At 36.9% G+C, this 20,247-nt stretch overlaps 2 protein-coding genes across 3 annotated transcripts; both read left to right on the top strand.

Annotated features, from left to right (window-relative positions):
* The first annotated feature begins 11,415 nt into the window (after positions 1–11,415).
* Positions 11,416–11,973, top strand: LOC131626685 (uncharacterized). Its single transcript, XM_058897526.1, has one exon. It carries the CDS (start codon positions 11,416–11,418, stop codon positions 11,971–11,973), a length of 558 nt encoding a protein of 185 aa, XP_058753509.1.
* A 3,850-nt stretch (positions 11,974–15,823) lies between these two features.
* Positions 15,824–19,423, top strand: LOC131626679 (uncharacterized). 2 transcript variants are annotated; one of them, XM_058897520.1, is made up of 4 exons: positions 15,824–16,612; positions 16,745–16,927; positions 18,460–18,521; positions 19,018–19,423. In XM_058897520.1, the coding sequence occupies exons 1-3, from the start codon at positions 15,944–15,946 to the stop codon at positions 18,478–18,480; spliced, it is 873 nt and encodes a 290-aa protein (XP_058753503.1). In that variant the 5' UTR covers positions 15,824–15,943; the 3' UTR covers positions 18,481–18,521; positions 19,018–19,423. The 2 variants fall into 2 exon arrangements, with proteins under 2 accessions (XP_058753503.1, XP_058753502.1); XM_058897519.1 differs by lacking the exon at positions 19,018–19,423 and having other exon boundaries at positions 18,460–18,761.
* The last annotated feature ends 824 nt before the right edge of the window (positions 19,424–20,247 follow it).

The raw sequence follows: 20,247 nt of genomic DNA, 5'->3' as shown, positions 1-20,247 counted from the left end.
CTATGAAAATGCAAATTGCATGGCCCTGCAAATGATTCACTACGCCTTAGGCAGGGCGTAGGAATTACGACATGATAAGAAAAATAAAAACAAGAAATTTACTCCTGAGCTTGTGTGACTTGAATGACATCTTCAATTGTCCAGTTGCGAGGCGTCTCTCTAGGAATACTTGGACGAATCCAGCTATCAAAATCACAGTCACTATCCACTTCCTCATTGTTGACGATGGCATTAACCTGACCGTTTTGAATGACACCACTACTTACAAACTTGATCGGGCTGAGGATATTAGGCTTGGGCGCCGCATTCTGCTTCCCAGGGCTAAAACCAAGACCATTCTTGTCAAATTTGGGACACACATCAATTACTTCGATCTCCACATACCGGAAAGAAGATAGGTGACTCACGATGTAATCCTCCTCACCACAAACTGTCACCACTTTACCATCAACTGGATACTTCAACTTCTGATGAAGAGTGGATGTCACATCGCCAGCCTTGTGAATCCAGGGTCGTCCCAACAGACAACAGTAAGCAGGTTGAATATCCATTACGTAAAAGGTCGTGGTGAAGATATGAGGACCAACTTGGATAGGAAAATCTACATCTCCGAACACAGACCTCCTTGAACCATCAAAAGCGCGTACCACCAATTCACTGGGCCTCAACTCAACACCAGCATAGTCAAATCTCATAAGGGCCGATTTGGGAAGCACAGTCAAGGACGAATCGGTATCAACCAACACACGAGACAAAGTCGTCCCCTTACACTCCATCGAAATATGCAACGCCTTGTTATGGTTTCTCCCCTCGGGAGGAAGATCACGATCAGTAAATCCCATACCATTTCCAGCTGAAATATTATTGGCCACCGCCTCTAACTGATTCGATATTTCATGCGGCACATAGGCACCCTTCAGAATTCTCAGAAGAGCATCTCTATGAACCTCCGAACACATCAGCAATTGCAAGATGGAAATCTTTGATTGGGTCTTAGTGGTGGGACTTAGTGCCGCCCACCGGGCATTCTGGACTGCCGGTAACACACATAGTACAAAGTCAAAGGTTCGGCCCCAAATGGTATACCACACGGAACATAGAATGTCAATCCACGGAACCAAAACCCATAGTCAACAACACACTGGAATAGAACACAGATTACCACTCGAACAAGAACCATAGTACCCCACGAACAGGAACCAATAGTACACTCGAACGAGAACAGCGGTAACCCACGAACGAGAACAGCGGTAACCCACGAACGAGAACAGCGGTCACCAATAATGTACCTGTTATATGATCATTGATTCCCGCCCCACTCACGGGTAAAATCTAGGCCAAGGTAAGGTCATGAAACGCAGTATACGGTCCGCCCGAAGGTAAGCACCGTCACTGCGCAGATGCGGGTGACGATAATACCTCCGTTTGAAACCACTACTCTGCTCGTGATCACATAATCCATCCCGAGGCGTACACCTCGAGACAAACCATGATACCACTCTATCCTAGGGTTCCTATGGTTCACACATAGCCTGGGTATTGGGCATTTTACCTCTTGAAACACCCACCCAATAGACAGAAATCTAGACAGTCCAGAATATGATGCAGAAAAGTAAAAGCGCAGATAGAATGCAATGCAAATAGATAAATATGCAAAGCAGTAAAGCACTCAAAGATAAACACACAAGCGCTAGATCGACTCGCTAAGTCCGGACCCGCAATAGGTCGAGACGTCCCCAGTAGAGTCCCCTGCAGTTGCATAACCGTGGCAAGTTGAAGGAAAGGCCACAATTTCCCACTCCGAATTCAATATTTTATAAAATAAATCTACGATTTGAAAACCCTGACCAAATCATGCATGTGGCCACAGTTTCTGAGCTGTGGAAAATTTTAGCGTGGCCGTAGACCAAAAATGTTGTAGTGGCATTCTCGCCGACGTTCGGTTGATGTTCCAAAGCCTGAGCCATAGCCTCCAATGCAGCAGGAATAACAACATCGTTTCTTCCATCCATCTCAACTTATCACTACAATACAAACAATGGTCAGAACCAATTAACAATACCCGATTGTTAAACAAACTACGACACGATAACTTGCTTTGAATAAGAATAAACCTTTTCTATTCCTCTTTGCATAATCAACAGTTTCATTCAGAACCAGGACGCCATCATGAAGACCTCTATTGGGAACAAAAGCGGATTGAGAAACCGAAATGAGCTTATCAAGCACGCCCTTCAACCTTCCCGCCAGCAACTTTGATATGATCTTATATACACTTCCAATAAGACAAATCGGACGATAATCGTTTAGGCTTTGAGGATTTTGGCATTTCGGAATGAGAGAGATGAAAGAGGCTGAAATTTCCTTAGGAAGGACACCCTACAAAAAAAACTCAGAAACACAATCAAAGAGATCAAGCTTAATAATGTCCCAGGAAGCTTTGAAAAACTCCATAGTAAAACTATCCGGCTCCGGACTTTTTCCTGAAGCTGAATCCCAGATCACTTGTTTGACATCAAGAATGGAAAAGGGGAGCTCCAAATTGTTCTTGTCTTAAAGGGAAAGCTGAGAAAAAACCACCCCATCAAGCAGGGGCCTATCCACCAACAGTTCATGAAAACAATCTCTAAAGTGCTCAAATGTCGCCAATTTAACACCCTCCACATTGTCAATGAAATCATCTCCTACTTCCAAGCTAGCAATAAAATAACGACGAAATCGCATTTTCATAAAAGAATGAAAAAACCTGGAATAATGATCTCCCTCCTTCAGCCAACGAAAATTTTCCTTTTGCCTAATCAAAAGATCCCTACAATTTAAGTTCTCCCAAACCTGAGCATTAACTTCAATCCACCGAGAATGCACTTCTAAACTAGGATTAGAACCATCAACAGCCACCAACGCATCCAAAACATTAAGTTCCTTCACCGCACGCTCCATTTGAAGATCGTGAATACCAAACACCTATGAATTCCAAGCTTTCAAACACGCCTTGAGGAACTTAAGTCTTTCCTTAAAACAGAACAGTTTGTGACCTTAAGGATTAAAAGAGGACCAAAAATCTTGAACCAGAGGCAAAAAACCAAGATACTCTATCCATACCGAGAAAATATTTAACGACTTCGGACCCCAATTTAAATTACCAGACTTTATGAAAATAGGACAATGGCCTGATATGCTACGATCCCCGATAGACTGCACATTAATTCCCCAGCTATCAATCAAGCCTTCGAATATTAAGAAACAATAAATTTTGCTCATCGAATCTCTACCTAGATTGAAACAAGTGAACTTGTTCCCCAGAGCTGGGAGATCAATCAAGTTCATGTCGATGATAAATTCAGAAAATTCAAGCATTTCAGCTTGGACAAATTGCGACCTTGGCCCATTTTGCTCCGACCTTCTCTTAGTTGCATTAAAATCACCACAGACACAACATTCTCCAACCGGTAAGGAAGCATTAACCTTGATTAACTCTGACCACAGACGTCTTTTACCAAAGATTGAACAAGGGGGATGGACATTAATGAAATACACCACCATTCCTTTCCAAATAGATTGAATTCCAACAAAGCCACTTCCTTCAAAATTGAATTGCGCTTGTATCAAGGAAGGGTTCCACATGAGTAAAATCCCTCTAGAACGACCAACAACATCCTTGGCAGACCACATAACATCGCTCTGGCCCCAAAAAGAGTGAACAGAAAATTCATCCATACTCTGCATCTTCGTCTCTTGTAACATACACACATCAATCTTGCCTGAGCTGTTAAAGGATCTAATAACCTTCCTCTTTGCACAAGCGCCACTCCCTCTAATATTGAAGGAAACTAAATTCATGGAAAACCCTTTGCATTTCCAACCTTCTGAGTGAAAGCATGCTTATCTTTAGCTTTGAGATGCCTAATCTCCGAAAGAATCACATTTTTAGTATGTACCACCTCTATTGCCCAAATCTGCAGCCTTCTTCCAAATTTTCGAAGTCGTTCCATCTTCATGCTTGTCCCGAGAAATAGAATTATCAGATTGACACCCTCTACCAGTGGCTAGTGTTCCCTTAAGCGATGAGAGAGAGACTGAATTTGACTTGGATCTAGAAGAATTATGAACTAAAAGAGCATAATAAGAAGGGTTAAATAATGTTGCGGACCCAGGCTTCGACTGTGACTCCACTGGTGGTGCTGGAACTCCCATTGACTCCAACAAATCTAAAAAGGTCTTAGAGTTACACTGAGGCTGGGCCACAATTCCAGGAGAAATAGAAGCCCTATCATGTACAATATTGAGACCCGTTCTAGATCCTGAACCCGGACCCAACAACCCATCATGAAGTCCTCGTTCTAATTGGGTTGGGCTAACATGAGTTTGTTGGCTAAATGAAACAGGCCCAACAACAAAGGGCCAATTAATCGTTGGTATATCTTTTGCAGTTGCCTTTTGTTTCAAGGAATCCCGTGTTGACAAGACATCTACACCTGCATCCTCCAAAAGTCTGCACTCCTCAGACCTAGAAGCAAAATCACCTTTATGGGAAAAGGTCAACCCGTGCTTTGCCGCTTCAACTTCCAATACATCTGCTTTTTCCACTCTATGAATTAGGGAACTCCTACTTCTCCTTCTTCAAGAACCTCCTGTTGCTCTGGTACCTTCTTTTCATCATCACACCAAAAGTTCCCGTCGGCCTCAAACTCCGATTCCGAAGAACTACCAGATTCGTCAATCTCCGACGGAACCAAACGCAAAGGAGTATGAAAATCTTCTAAAAGCTTCACTGGAAAACTAGTATTATTAATAACAATTTCAAAATCTTCATCCACTGACTTCGCCTTCTGAGTCTTGACCAGCAGACGTGCTACATCCATCTTAACCTTATTCCTAGTGGAGTCATCGGCGCATAGAAACTCCCTCACCGGAGCTAGAAGGGAAGAGAAAACATGCGGTAACCATGCATGACATGGAATACCAAAGCATTTAACCTACGCAATCCTACAATCGCCCACATCAGAGGGAGGCCAAGGCCGAATCACCTTAAACCAACGCTTAATCCATTCTCCTTTGAAAAACATAGGGCCAGTTTGTTTCAGCTTTAAAAAAAATGGATTTTTTCTTTGTATTTTTGAAAATAGATTTTCTAAAACCGTTTTTCAAAATATTACAGATTTTTTTATATTTGTTTTTTCTAAAATGAAACACTTAATTTGACATCCTATAACATAAACATACATAATTGAAGACCAAAACTTAGTCAAAATCATAATTTTTTAAAAAAGTTGTATTTCAAAAATGATTTTTATGAAAATCTATTTGAAATAGCTTCAAAATTAAGTGATTTTTTTGAAATTTTGATATCCAATTTTTTTTCCCATAAATAGATGAAATACTTAAAATCACATTTTAAGAATAACTATTCAAACAAATTTTTCATTTGAAGCTTTTATAAAAAATTTCTTTGTAAAATTTTTTTTTACAAAATTTGGTAACACTATAAAAATCATTTTTAAAAAAACCCAGAACAAACGGGCCCATAATTGATTCTCTCTTTTCAAACTCTTTAGCGTATCAAATTACTTCGTGGTTATCGTATATCCGATCCTACCAATAGCGGTTTAGACGAAAGTCTATTCCCAAGATTCTGTTAGAAAAATTTTAAAAAATCACTTTGAAATAATAAATATAAATTCATGTGCGCCAGATGATAAATAAATGAAGAGTTTAACGATCATCATCATTCTTAGTAAAAGAATAAAAAGGGCCTGGTATTGATCAGAGGTATTATGGTTAACCTCTTTGCAGCAATGATATAGCAAAACCTTCTTTCTCTCTTTAGATTTTAGGTTTTATTATGTAGTTTGTGTCTTTAGTATTATGCAACAATTGATTTTATACTTGCAATTTTTATGTTTGAATTAGAAAAAGTTATCATCTCTATCTTAAATTATAAGTCACTTTAAAATTCTAATACAATATTAATGACTTTTTCCTAATATATCATGTACTATTTATTACTTTCTCCATCATTCATGTATTTGACAGACAAATTAAAATGTGTTGGAACAAGCATCATTATAGGTCTGCCCAATCCAAATTTTAAGCACAAGCTCATTAATAGACCTTCCGGTTAGATGAACAATCCACCGATGAATATCAGCCAAAGAGTTCATACCAAAGATATTTAAACCGGAGTTGGAGAGCTTGACCTTGTTGATTGGCCCAGAGTGAAGTAAAAGTACATGATCAACAATCTTCAAAAACTTGCGCCGTTTAATTGAACAGTCTTCCAAGACCCAAAGTAGATACACATTGTTTATCGAAAACAAGATCTGATTGTGTGGACCATTTCTTCCCCCATTTGCGGGATAAAACACTGGTTCTTCCCGCATCCTTAATTGGCAAATTTGAGAGAATATAGTCTATAAGTTGATCCGGCAAGCAACTAATTCTATCGTCCGTCATTTTTTGGTCGGTAGCCTTCACTGGTTTTATGTACATACAAGAATCAGAAAACAAATTAGGTTACTGGATTTATGTAATCTATGCATGCATGCAATTATCATAGTTATGTCAGTCCACTAAAAGTGTAATAAAAAACAGTAGCTATTTACTTTTCTGAAATCAAATTATAAAATAATACAAAGGATAATTTACATTTTGCAAACCCTGATGAAACCTGATCTAAACCTTTTGAAGATCAGATAATTTACAAGCATGAAATTGAATGGAATGCATATTATATTATGCAAGATTCAAGAAGTAGTACATAATGTATGAAAGTGATTCAACGACAAACAAAAAAAATTGATCAAAATCTTGAGTTGGAAATGGAAGAACTCACCAAAGTAGAAGGGTTAGGGACTGACGACGTAAAAAAATAAGTATGTATCCACATAACACTTTATGCTTTTTAATAGTATGTGTTTTTTAATATTTATTTTGTATTTATAATAAAAGAAGAAACACATATTCACTATGGTTTTTTTTTTTTTATCAATTTTAATAAATGAATTTGATGGTCAATTTGAAATTCAGATATAATTTTTAAGAATTCTAAGTTGACATATCACACAACAATAATCAACCTGAAATACAAGCTTGCATATCCTTTTCTATTACAGACATAATTGGTTACTTGATTGTAAAACTTTCCAAATATGAAAATGGTAGTTAATATTTAGTTAGAGGTGAAACTATCAAATATGAGCACTCTCATGTTAGTTACCATAGTGCTTCATCAATGTACAAATAAGAAATTGTAATTTCTATTTCACTTCAATGAAGATTTATCCACATTTTATATTATGGTATATATCTAGAGCCATCAAGAAGAAGTTTCACCTTGAATTTTCTTCTTCATTAATTGATTTCGTTGCAAATGCTTCATCAAGATCAATCAATCACTAAAATATTGTTGTTATTTTGTGTAAATCATTCAGTTTTTTGATTTTGTTTTTTTTTTTTCAATAGGAAATGGAATTAACTAAAAACAACAGATACAAACAAACCAAACCAAACTACCTCTTAATACAATTGAGAGGTAATATGTTCCAGGTATGAAAATTACAGGACGCAGAAGAAATATTAACTGCTCTAAACCACTTCCAAGAGGATAACACTATCGCACTGACACATTCGTCAAAACTAAAAGTGCTACCCCTAAACACTATGGAATTCCTCATAATCCAAACATTCCAAACGACCGCCAACCATATAATCCCCACAGTTAATCTTTCGTCTAAAACCTTAATTTTGTCAAAGAAAGCAAGGTAATTTCTTAACTCAAGGTTTGTTAACGAATTAGACGTACCTATCCAAACTCCAATTTTCTCCCATACTTTCTCCAAAATAGGGCATCCAACAAACAAGTGAAAGGAATCCTCTTCACAATTGTTACAAAACACACAGCAACATTCGGTGGGCGATTCCAGAATCTTTCTCTTCCTCAATTGATGTTTCGTCGGAATTCTATCCATGATTAATCTCCAAACAAAAATCTGCACCTTAGATGGAACCTTTAAGCTCCACAAAAACTTAAGCTTTGCAGCCAACACTTGATCCACCCCCTGCACCACTCCTCTCTTCATAATCTCCTTCGCGCACGACTTTACTGAGAAACCGTCATCCTTGTTCGGTTCCCACACCAAGAGGTCTTGATCATTCTCCACCAAAGTAATCTGACCCAAAAAACAGCAACGCTTGGACCAGCTCTATCTCCTCCTCTTCCTCTCCGCGAAACCATTCTTGAAAGCACCAAATCCACTCCCCATCCTGCCATTGTCCCGCTTCCGACACAGACATACAAGGATTGGCTGCCTTAACATAAAGCTCAGGAAACAGCTCCGCGATAGCATGGTCACCTATCCACCTGCTAAACCAAAAAGCTGTTTTTTCTCCATTCTTCACCTTGCAATAAACAACATCCGAGACAGACATTCCTCTAGATCCGTTACAGTCATTAATCGCCATTAAGTCACGCCACCAAATAGAATCCCTCTTATGAATCAAGCTACTGTCATTAACGAACATTTTCAAATCCGGAATAGCATACCTATGCTTAAGCAAGTCACTCCAAACCGCGTTATTTTCCACTAGAATCCTCCATTTCCATTTCATTAAAAGCGAAATATTCATGTTCTCGATATCCCTAATACCAAGCCCTCCCTCTTCTTTGGTTTTACAAACTTGCTTCCAACTCACCCAACAAATGCCTCTTTCCCCTTCCACACCCCTCCATAAAAACTTTCTTTGAATCCCAATTAGCTCATTAACCACTTTTGTGATTCTTTCTTTCAACTGATTTGTTGTTCTTTAGTTTTTTATCTTCTTCACTTTTAGGAATTAGTAGGCATCCCTTCTAAACATTCAATAGCTATATTAGATTTTAGGAATCAATGCCCTAAAGATTATCTGGATGATTATTATTCTAAGGAGACTTGTAATACCCGTAATGTGATTTAATATTTAATTTAGTTGATTTTAGTAATTATCGTGTTTTATCGCGTTTTGAGTAGTCGAGTTAGGTATGTTAACAAAATAACTGATTGTGTTAAATAGTGATATTTAGTATTTTTAGTATTAAAAATATTAATAGTATAATTATTGGTGTTTGGAGAGATATTCCGCTAAATTAAATAAACTGATTAAATGAGACATAGAATATTATGTGGTATGTTTTAATTAAGTGGGCTGGTATATGGGTGTTGTTGTACGAGTGAACTTTTAGGCCATTACAAATTATTAAACCAAGTGGAACTAGTAGCATATCACTTAGGTTTTAGAAAGAAAAAAAAGAAAGAAGAGAAAACAGAGGCACATAGGAGAAGAAGAGGGTTTCCGAGAGATAGCAGAGAAGAGCAATTGGGTGATTTCAACCGGAACAAAATTTAGAGCAATCTTAGATCCAAAGGTAAGGGTGGAATTCTTGCTCTATAAATAGGGATATGATGAACTGTATGTGGGGTTTTGGGGTTATAATTTATCTCTGTGTTTGGTATGATTGTGGTGTTTACTGTGTTGTAATTTCCTAGAAATCTTCGTGTGAAATTGTTGCTATGTTGATTATTGATTAAGTGTAGTGGTTTGTGCTTTTGGGTGAATTGGAATTATTCCTGATAAATTTGAGTGATGAATTTCTGTGTGATGATGTGTTGTTAAATCTCTGTGTGATGTTGTGTTGTTGGTAACTCTGAAAAAATATGAACAGGTTAATTGAATGAAGAACGAAAGAAAATATAAAAGAGGAAGAAGAAAACAATTGTGGCGGGGGCCACACAATGAAGGGGCGGGCGCCCCATTAGTGTAGGTGGGACGAGGGTCCCACAGAAAATGAGGGACGGGCGGCCTTGGGGCTGGGGCGAGCGCCCTAGTACTTGGGGTGGGTGTCCCAAGGGCGAGGGCCATAGGTATGGGACGGAGATCTCACTTTAAGTGTGGTACTTTTCCGTTAATTAAGTACCTGTAATTTGTGTTTAGTATACTTTTAGTATCACTTGAATTTAATTCAGTAGGGATGAACAGATAAATTGTAAAATTAAATCACTAGCCACAGATCAAATTAATAAAAATTGAAACGAACTAGCACATAGACTATTAGATATTCAATAACAGATAGTAGAATAATTTCATATAGCTGGTGCAATGGAAAAATAATAAAAACAGAAGAAGCATTAATACAGGGTAAGTACTAACTAACAGAGGGAGAATAATAATAGAATCGTTAGCAGTGCAGTTAACTAATTTAAACCAGAAGTAGTAGCAAGTAGCAGGAAATTATAATGAGCTATTTTAAGTGACAGAAACATTAAATAGCAGATAGGACAATTTAAGTAGGATCGTTTCGGGATTAATTCACTAACTGTTGTTGCTTGTGATGTTTTTGTGATGTTGTGACGCGGTGAATATTATGAATATTGTGAAGTACAGGTAATTACAGTGATGATATGTTACCACGGATTATTGGTAAATTTTTGGTGATATAGGCGTATGCCTCGCGATGAGTTTTTATGAATTTTGTTGTGATGTTGCATTTCATTGTGTCACATAAATTGCATTTTTGGTGACAGCCTGGATTTGGCGGAACAGTGACGAAGGCTTATGCCTGTTTGAATGCCTCTAATAATTGACAATTGGTGATGGAGGCTGAAGCTGTGGATACCACATGCATCTGCACTTGTAGTGTCTCATTCCATTTTGCATGCTTACGAAATTGTGTGACTTTGAATGTAAATTAAACTATTTTGGTTGAAATGACGATGTGAATTGAACGGTAATAATTATACCGCGAAGTGATGATTTTATGACTTATAACTCTAATATATTGTTTATCATCACTTTATTTATATGGTTTGATAGCTCACCCTTTATTTGTTTGGCCGTTGCTTTTATATTGGTAACGTGCAGGTGATAGCTGTGAGTGAAGATTAGTCGTCGTGAGTTCGAGTTGGTTGTTGCTCTGATACGTAGCACTCAGGGGGACAAATGCATGCTTTTATAATTATTGTTTTGCTAAATTTTTAATGATGTTTTACATTTACATTATAACTTTGAAGTTGTTCTGCGATGATGCGAAGATGCTATGACTTTACTTAGATTTTTGGAAGTTTGTGAATCCGTTGTGTGGTTGTTTTAATATTGATGAAAGATTTTTTTTAAAGTTTAAAACTAATTGTTATAATTTTAAACGCTTTTAACAAAAGTGTTACGTATCTATCTTGAAGGCGTGTATGCCATATGTGATTTAAAGTCGAAATATGATATCCCATATGAATGTTTTGGAATTTGTATACTCTGTTTGTAGTATAATTTATCGGGTAGAATTGGGGTGTTACATTAGTGGTATCAGAGTAATCGGTTCGCTTGGTGGATTTCGAAAAGGCATTCGACTTTGTTTCTTGGGACTACTTATTGTATATTCTCAAGAGGATGAATTTTGGCAGTAAGTGGCTGCGTTGGATTGAAGCTTGTGTTTGTTCTGCTTCTTTTTGGGTCCTAATCAATGGCAGCCCGACGGACGATTTTAAGGCTAGGAGGGGCCTTCGTCAGGGGGATCCCCTATCCCCTTTCCTTTTCATCCTTGCGGCAGAGGGGCTAGCCAGGTTAATGCACAATACTCTATCTAGTCATTATTTTCTCCCATTTTCAATAAATGATGACCTTCATATTAGCTTGCTTCAATTCGCGGACGACACGATGATTGTTGGTACGCCATCTTGGGAGAACATTGGGACTTTGAAGGGGTTGCTTCGAGGTTTCGAACTTTGCTCAGGCTTATCTGTCAACTTCAGTAAGAGTAAGATCCTTGGTTTCAATGTGGAGATGGATTTCCTTCAGGCGGCTTCAGACTTTCTGTTTTGTGCTATTAGTCCCTTTCCTTTCCAGTTTCTAGGAATTTCGATTGGCTGTAATCCTAGGAGGAAATCTGCTTGGTCGTTGATTACCACCAAACTAAGAAACATGTTGGCCTTGTGGAGAGGTAACTAGTTATCATTTGGAGGTTGAGTCACTTTGTTGAATTCTGTATTAAATGCGATTCCTTTGTTCACATTCTCCTTCTACAAAGCACCAAAGATTATTATCCAGAAGATTATTTCTATTCAAATGGCGTTTTTATGGAACGGACATGAGACTCGAAAAAGGATTAATTGGGTGGCTTGGTCGTCTATTTGTCTTCCAAAAGAGGATGGTGGTATTGGGGTTAAGAATTTTGAGGCGTCCAATTCGGCTTTGATAAGTAAATGAGGCTGGAAAATACTAACTGAGAATGAGGCATTATGGCACAGGGTTCTGTCCTTTAGATATGGGAACATTAGAATGGCTGTTTGCGGTAACTCTCTTCTGTTTTGTCGTTCGAAAACTTCCATCTGATGGAGGGACTTGAGGATTTTATTGAGTGTTTTGATATCCGATTTCTGCTGGTTCAGCCGTAGCTTATCCTGTAAAGTGGGCATAGGTGATGAGCTTGAATTTTGGAGAGATTATTGGATTGGTGCGGATCCATTGTATGTGCAATTTCCTTTTTTGTTTCAGGTTTTGCTTGCTCCGAGGATTTGTATTTCCGATGCCAGCTATTGGGTGCGGTCTCTTTGGGTGTGGAACTTTTGTCCTTTCCCTCCGGTGCTCCGTGGTTCGGCGGTGGCGGCTGATTTTGTATCTATGTCAAAATTGCTTCAGCATATTTCTCCGGTATTGACAGCTCCGGATCAGTTCGTGTGGAGATAAGATTCGTGAGGTTTTTCCGTCAAGTCCGCTCATGCAAATTTAATTTCGTGTGTTGGGAGCCAGGTGCTGTTGGGTTTGAGTGACAAGAAAGCATTGAATTGTATTCGGAAAACATGTGCTCCGTATAATATTTCTTTGTTTGCTTGGAGATTGATTTTGGCGCGTCTTCAAACTAAAGATGAGCTTGCTAAAAGAGGCGTCTTACTCGGGAATCACTGCCTTGCTTACCCGCTTGTTTGCGTCAAGAGGAAACTTATCTTCATATTTTTCTTAATTGTTCTGTGGCTGAGGAGGTATGGTCTCTGATCTTGGACAGGATGGGTTACGTTTATTCTAAGTCGTCTGTTGGTATTTCTGACCATATGCTGCTGTTTGTTTCGGCTTTACGGGGGAAGGTCAAGAAAGGGCTTCGGGGTCTTATTTGGTTAGCCATTGTAAGGGCCATTTGGCTTTCTCAAAATGATATTCTGTTTAAGGGCGGTATAAAAGGGAGTCAGAATATTGTAATTCTAGCCAAATCTTCATCTTGGGATTGACTTTGTGCTAGATCTTTGGGGCAGTTTATGGAGGATAGAGATATTTGGTTATCCAATCCGTTGGATCTGTTGTTGTAATACTTTTTTCCAAATTTCTGTACTTGGGTTGAGTACCCTTATACTAACATTAATTACATCTCTTTGTTTATCAAAAAAATAATAATTTAACACTTAGACTAATTTTCCAATTAACAATTGTGAACCAATATCAATAGTAAATAATAGAGAAGTAAGGAAAGAATAACACAAGGATTTGTTTAGGCAGTTCGTCGTTCGTCCTCGCTACGACTACGTCTGCCCCAAATTCTAAACGAGAATTGAGATAGTGTTTATTTCTTTGCAAATTGTTATTATAAGAGAGGTTAAAGCAATGAACAAACAAACTCGGTTTAATATTGATTCTTTATCTTCTCTCTCCTTGATCTTAAGCAATATTAAGTTGACCCAAGAGCTTTCCTTGATCCCCCTCTACTATGACTCACTTGAGCGAACCCGTGTTCTTCAAGACCTTCACTCAATTGAATCTTCACCAAAGCCTCTTGTCCAAAAACCCCTAAATCACCTTGATCTCTCATAATAATAACCACTTAAAATAATATCCTTTTATTATGACAATTAATTTATAGGGTTAAATAAGTTTTTGGTCCCTATAAATATTGTAGTTTTTATTTTTAGTCCCTCCCTGGTGATATTCCAATTATAGAGTTCCTTATGGCTCCTTGAATCTCTTCTATGAGGATGAAGAGATAATTTTCATGATGAACAGTTTTCGCGTTGTCTACAAATGGAGACCATATCCTCTATAAATAATCTTAGGGTTATTTCTTAGCTTTTTTTAATGAAAGTTATTTCTTAGTTTTGAATATTCTAATTTGACCCCTCATCAAATTAGATATTGACTTATGGTATCTACACATTAATATTACATTTCATGATATTTATGTTTTTACCCACAAACTTATTATTAATTAGACCAATACAACTTTGGCTACTTACATAATGACCCTAACACATGTTATATTAATTGTGACCAACAAATTTCAACTTATATGACTTTTAGTATGATTTTCTTTTCTGTTGTCGTTTGCTATTTCTTTTTCTCAAGTTGTGTCAAAGTAAGAGATGGATATTTCCTTTAATAGGTGAACAAAATTCCGTTGGAAATATTTCCCAGAGTTAACCTTAACCTTTCTTGATATTTACGAAAATGACCATAAGATATAAGTAGCTCCTTGGACGATGTCATATAATACATTTTGAGGACTTGCTTTATTAGCCATTTTGGGAACTCTACGTTTAGTACTTGAGAAGTACTTTATTTTTGGTCAGTACTTGTGAGTCCTCATAGTGTCTTATCCTCAAACGTTGCCTATCCTCGAACGATGTTTATGAGACCTCAGGATATTTTAAGCTCTTGGTTTTTTATCTGTTGGAGAGAAACTTGATAAGTCTTTGATGACTGAGTATTTGACTTGGTTTAATATAGAATCCACTAAAGTTTCTTTTTAAAAACAGTTTTTTAGATTCAAATCAATAATAAAGTATGTTTTAACTGACCATCGATATAACATTCCATTTTATTCAACATTAGTCTCGTTTAATATCTTAACATCACTTTCTTCTCACTTGTGATTTCTCCATCTATGTCTGTGAGCTGACATAAAATGATTGCAGTTGGTTTTGTTAACAACAATAATTGAGTTTAAGTGAAATTGAAATCTGATTGTCCATCGCATTCATCACTGACTGCTAGAGACAAAACTGTAATGAAAGTGCAAAAACATGAGAAACATTTTAATATAAGTTTGAGTCTTGAGAGTATGTTTCGCTCAAAATCTCATATTCGAATTCTGCTATATGTAAATTGCTTATAAAAAAATCAAATAAATTTTTTATTAAATTTTTATAAAATATTGACTAGAACTCCATATTTTTCTTACAAACTTTTGAAAAGTGGGTAGAAATATATATATTTTTTGACAAGGGTAGAAATATATTTAAACAACGAGTTCATATCAAATTTTCTTAATAATTTGATACAATCCCATAATTTTAATATCGACAATATAGAATATCGGGTAAAAATTTATAGAGTATCTCAAAAATATGGAATTTGGTAAAAACTAAAATTTATAGATTACCTCAAAGGAAAATACTTATATGGACACAGCTACACCACCTGGATTTACACACAACCAATCACATATTTTTATTAATTAAATAATAAAACTAAAATTATCTCTCTCCTCCATTATCACAACCACCCTGCATGTTGACAATTAAAAACGAAATTAAATTTTAAATAAATTTAAATTCTCTCTCTTCTTATTGATTGTTCCTAAATATATGGATTTAGGTCCGTGTCCATGCAAGAATTGCTCTATCTCAAAAATATGGAATTTGGTAAAAACTAAAATTTATAGATTAATAGAGATTATCTGAAAAAATATGATATTTTGAATTAAATATCTGAAAAATCACCTAATTTTACTTTTGAAAAAATTAAAAAAAAAGTTTTTATTGATTCATGAGTATATTATAATAAACTCATCGATAACTTGAGTGCAGAGGGAAAATATAATCCGGAGTGCAGAGTTAAAATTCTCTTGGTGAAGTAAATTATTCAAAAACCCTCTGTCTTTTAATTCTTCTTCCTCACCCCCTTTCTCTCTTCGGGAGTATTTTCAACCCAAACAATGGACGCAACCGTCGATCACTACGCGGTGCTAGGGTTACCTTCCGGCGAAGAAGGTGCAACCCTAACCGAACAACACATCAACAAAGCCTACAAACTCAAGGCTCTAGAACTCCACCCTGACAAAAGACCCGACGACCCCAACGCCGCCTCCAATTTCCAGCAGCTTCGCACCTCCTACGACATCCTCAAAGATGAAAAAGCTCGCAAGCTATTCGACGATCTTCTCCGCGTCAAGCGCGATAACGAGCGCCGTCAATCCCAGCGCGACGGAAAGCGCCGCAAAATGGTTTCCGATCTGGAACGGAGAGAGCGCGACGCGTTCTCTCCGGATCCTGCCGCGAAAGGGAGGGAAGAAGAGGATAGGATTGTGAAGCAACTTAGGGATGAGATTGCTCGGGTTCGTGCTATGCACGCTAAGAAGGTTGTGCCTGGTTTTGATTCAAAGAAAGAGAGTGATGCTTCCGGTGGTGTTGGTGCCGGTGCCGGTGGTGGTGGAATTGATCAAGAGAAGGCTTTGAAAGTTTCTTGGGAAAGGAATGGGGAAGATTATTCGGCGGAGAAGTTGAGGGAATTGTTTTCGAAGTTTGGTGAAGTTGAAGATGTTGTTATCAAAGGGAGAAAGAAAAAGGGTTCTGCACTTGTTGTCATGGCTACTAAACAAGGAGCTGTAAGTTTCTAATATAAAAGATGAAGAATCATTTAAAAAGCTTAGTTGTTGTTATTTGTATTTGAATGATTGTAATAATTTGTATTGTATGTGTGATTTGCTGATTTGTGATTGTGTTTTTTTTTTTTTCAGATTGCTACAATTGGAAGTGTGATTGGACATCTTGCTAATCCGTTGTTGGTTTTACCTCTTAAACCTGCAATGGCTGCAGATTCTTGGGGTTCTCCAAAGTCTGTTGAACCTGAAGTGCCGAGTAAACTAGTTGGGTCTGGTTATCAAGCTTTCGAGGATTCTGTTCTAATGAAACTGCAAAAGGTATGCATACCATTTGCTTATGCACTTTTCCGTTTTAGTTTTCACCCTGTTTATTCCGTCTAAGTTTACGAATTATCGTGTTTAGTTTGGTACTAAATTTCTTACTCATTTGATTGGTCATGTGATTAGTGGCTAATATGGATAATTAGGTTTTGATATACTTTTTTAAGTCTGAAGTTGTTAATCGCTACTATAGCTACTATTTGGCAACATTGTGTGTTAAATGGTGTGTTGCAGAACAATAGCAAGTAGTTCAAATTCAGATATGCTATTATGCAACTATAGCCGCTATTTAACTACATTATTTAAATCTACATGTGAAAGTGTGAATTTTGTATTATTGGCCATATACACGGTATTAAAGGGCTTGTGCACTTGGATTTTAGTTTCATATTTTGGATAATGTAATTGAAGCCAATGGAATTTGAGTGTTTTTCCTTCCATGTATCCCAGTATCAAGTATATAGCAACCAAAGTGAGGAGGGATTTTGTAATAGTGTTAAGACAACTTCATCAGCTGTTCCTTGCAATCGATAGTTTTCTAGTTTTATAATTAAATTATTTATTCTAGTATTGATGCTATCCAATAAAAACTATAGTGAAGATCTATGTTGTTAAAAGCGGCCGGCGCGGAAAAATTGGCGTGGCCGCTTCCAATTGTATGGGTCCAGCGCGAAATGAGAAAGCGGGTGGTGCGGCCGCGATTGCGGGTCTGGAAGCGGGATGTGCGGCCGCGATTGCTGAAAACAAGGCAAACAGTGAGACAGATCGCAAGAGAGAAGAGAGATCTTGTGATTTTGAAAACCTTTCCGATAAACAGTGAAACAGATAGAGAGAGAGCATAGCAGAAATAACAAGGAGAGAGAGAGAGCATGTTGTTTTTTTTCTTTACTTGAAAATTGCAATGAATGTTGGGCAGGCGGCGCTTTACTCAGCTTGTCTCTCATACTCATAACTTAGGGTTTGGCTAAAAACAATGGGCCTAACCGGGAATCAAACAAACAGCCCAATGCAATACCGCCTGCTAATCACACTCCTCCTGTTAGCTCAGTGCTCCAGTTTTTTTATTGGTCTTTTTGTTTTGTTTTTTGGGCCATAAGCCGAAGTAGTTGTTTCATTTTCTAAACACCACCCCTCACTATTATTTAAACCCCTTGGTTTTTATTTTAATTAAAAAATAAAAAATAAAAAAAGTCAAATTGCGCCCGCGCCGCTCCCTGCTTCTGCACTGCTACCATTTTGTGGTTGACCGCTTTCCGAGATTAACAACATAGGTGAAGATGATGGGATTGAGCCTTTTCCTCAAAGAGTCTTGTTACACCATTTTCTCTTCTATTCTATTCTAGTTATCTGTCTATCAAACATTATCACCGGGTTGGTTATATTAGGAACCAATTCTGAATGAAAACAAAAATAAACTGCTCCTCACTTCTCTGTACAATCTGCGCGTTACATTGTCTTATAGCAGTAATATTTTATATGACCTTTGGCATTTATATCTTACCTGTTTTCTTGACTCATTTCTAATGCAGGCAGCAGCAAAGCAAAGGTGATGGTAAAAGATATCAAACACTAAAACAAACTATTTGGAATGGTAATCACCGATTCACCAATTTTAATTCTTAGGTACTGGAACTACTGTTGTTGTCGTCAATGATACATAATTAGTGGTTTGTCAGCATGTGACATGAGTCTTTGTATCAAGTTTTACTATATGAGAAATGGTATACTATAGAACCTATGGTTTTGTATTGTATTATGTCCTATGAGATACAACTCGTGGTTGTTGCTACTGTTGGGGTATTAATTATAGTTATCATTATGCATTCATGTATGACGAGTGTTTTTCCTGGTTTGAATATCAAGTATAGAATAGCTAACTTCGATATCTGTCTCCTTTTCTTTTTTAATTATGAGGAAGGTAAGTGCACGAGATCGTGAGAGTTAAGTTTCTTAAAACAGGTCGTGTTTTGCCTTTTTCACATTTATTATGCATGACATAAAGGAAAACGGGATTTGTTTGACAAGCACTATATATTATACGTACAAATCATTGACTGGTTTGTTTGTTGTAATTGGTTGATTCTCAGGAGTCTGCAACCTGTGGTGATATGATTCAATTCAAGAAAGCCTCCTTTCGATGAAAACCATAAACTGGAAGTTGAAGGAGGTGTGGTTTTACTGTAGCCTTGGGTCAATCACAAATGTTGTTGGGCTGCAAATAGAGATAACAAATGCTAGTTGATGAAAAGTCAGAGACCAATGGTTCCCAAGGCTGCATTAAAAATTGAATTCCAGTGTCAATCCTGGGTCAGTTTGGAATTGCTTTTGTTATCTGTATACAACACTAAAATGCGAGTTTAATACACTCAGATTAAGTCCAAAATTCTAAGATAAAGCTTTTGGGGAATTTGATGTCCAACAAAGCCTACAACCCACCCAAATGTACAATAGCAAACAGAAATAGCATTGGACAAAAGAGAGTTCTCATAGCCATGTCTATTTGTATGAAAAATAGCTTTAGAACGTGAATCCAAGCTGGTGAATAGGTGCTACCATGTTCAATGATTGTTCCGTTAACTACTGTGTCCCTATGGTTATTGATTTTGTTTGCTATTCCTCTGCATTATTATCATTATTAGAAATTTATTGGCACATACACCAAATAGTACTTGAGTGTGAAAGATAATTGTACAACACCAAGCCAATAATAGAAGATTCGTCAAGTAGAGAAACTAAATTGATTAATCAAAGTGCACTAATAGTTACACTTGATTCGATCCTAACCTATGTATCTATGAGAATATAGCATCTTTTGATTTCAAACTAGAAACAGAAATTGTCATGGATGCTTGTGTAATTAATGTCTTGATGAATATTGATGAAAGTGACCTTGACAGTAGTTTAGCACGCATTAAAAGTATATTGACGTTGAAAGCATTTTCAACAGAATTTTCTTTTTGGATGTTTATCACTTTTAATAAGAATCGATTCTGAATGCTTAGTTATTAATTTCAAAAGATATTTAACATCATATATTTTTTTATATCCTTGCATAATTATTTGTATATTGATGTAAGTGCTCATGTACACTAACGTGCTTGGTTTTAAGTTGAAATAATAAAACTAATATCTTTTTTTATTAAAGTCACATTTTCCGTGAGACATTTGTAAATTTTTGGTGGTAAAAACCTTAAAGTAGAATTGATTCACCTGTTTTAAGTTACAAAAATGTATCTTTGGATTGTCTTTTAAAAAAGACAAAAACAGTTGATTTTGGAATGATTTTGTGTTGTTTGTTTTTTTAAAGTAAAATTGAT

The sequence above is a fragment of the Vicia villosa genome, unplaced genomic scaffold (genome assembly GCF_029867415.1).
Source record: "Vicia villosa cultivar HV-30 ecotype Madison, WI unplaced genomic scaffold, Vvil1.0 ctg.000318F_1_1_1, whole genome shotgun sequence".
In the NCBI taxonomy this organism is placed as follows: domain Eukaryota; kingdom Viridiplantae; phylum Streptophyta; class Magnoliopsida; order Fabales; family Fabaceae; genus Vicia; species Vicia villosa.
This window is presented reverse-complemented; position numbering and strand designations above follow the sequence as displayed.

Excerpts from the sequence above, each read along its gene's own strand:
- LOC131626685 (XM_058897526.1), top strand. The coding sequence starts at position 11,416 with ATGAATTTTGGCAGTAAGTGGCTGCGTTGGATTGAAGCTTGTGTTTGT.
- LOC131626679 (XM_058897520.1), top strand. The coding sequence starts at position 15,944 with ATGGACGCAACCGTCGATCACTACGCGGTGCTAGGGTTACCTTCCGGC. Across the intron at positions 16,613-16,744 it reads TGGCTACTAAACAAGGAGCT|ATTGCTACAATTGGAAGTGT; the intron begins GTAAGTTTCTAA and ends TTTTTTTTTCAG. Across the intron at positions 16,928-18,459 it reads TTCTAATGAAACTGCAAAAG|GCAGCAGCAAAGCAAAGGTG; the intron begins GTATGCATACCA and ends TTTCTAATGCAG.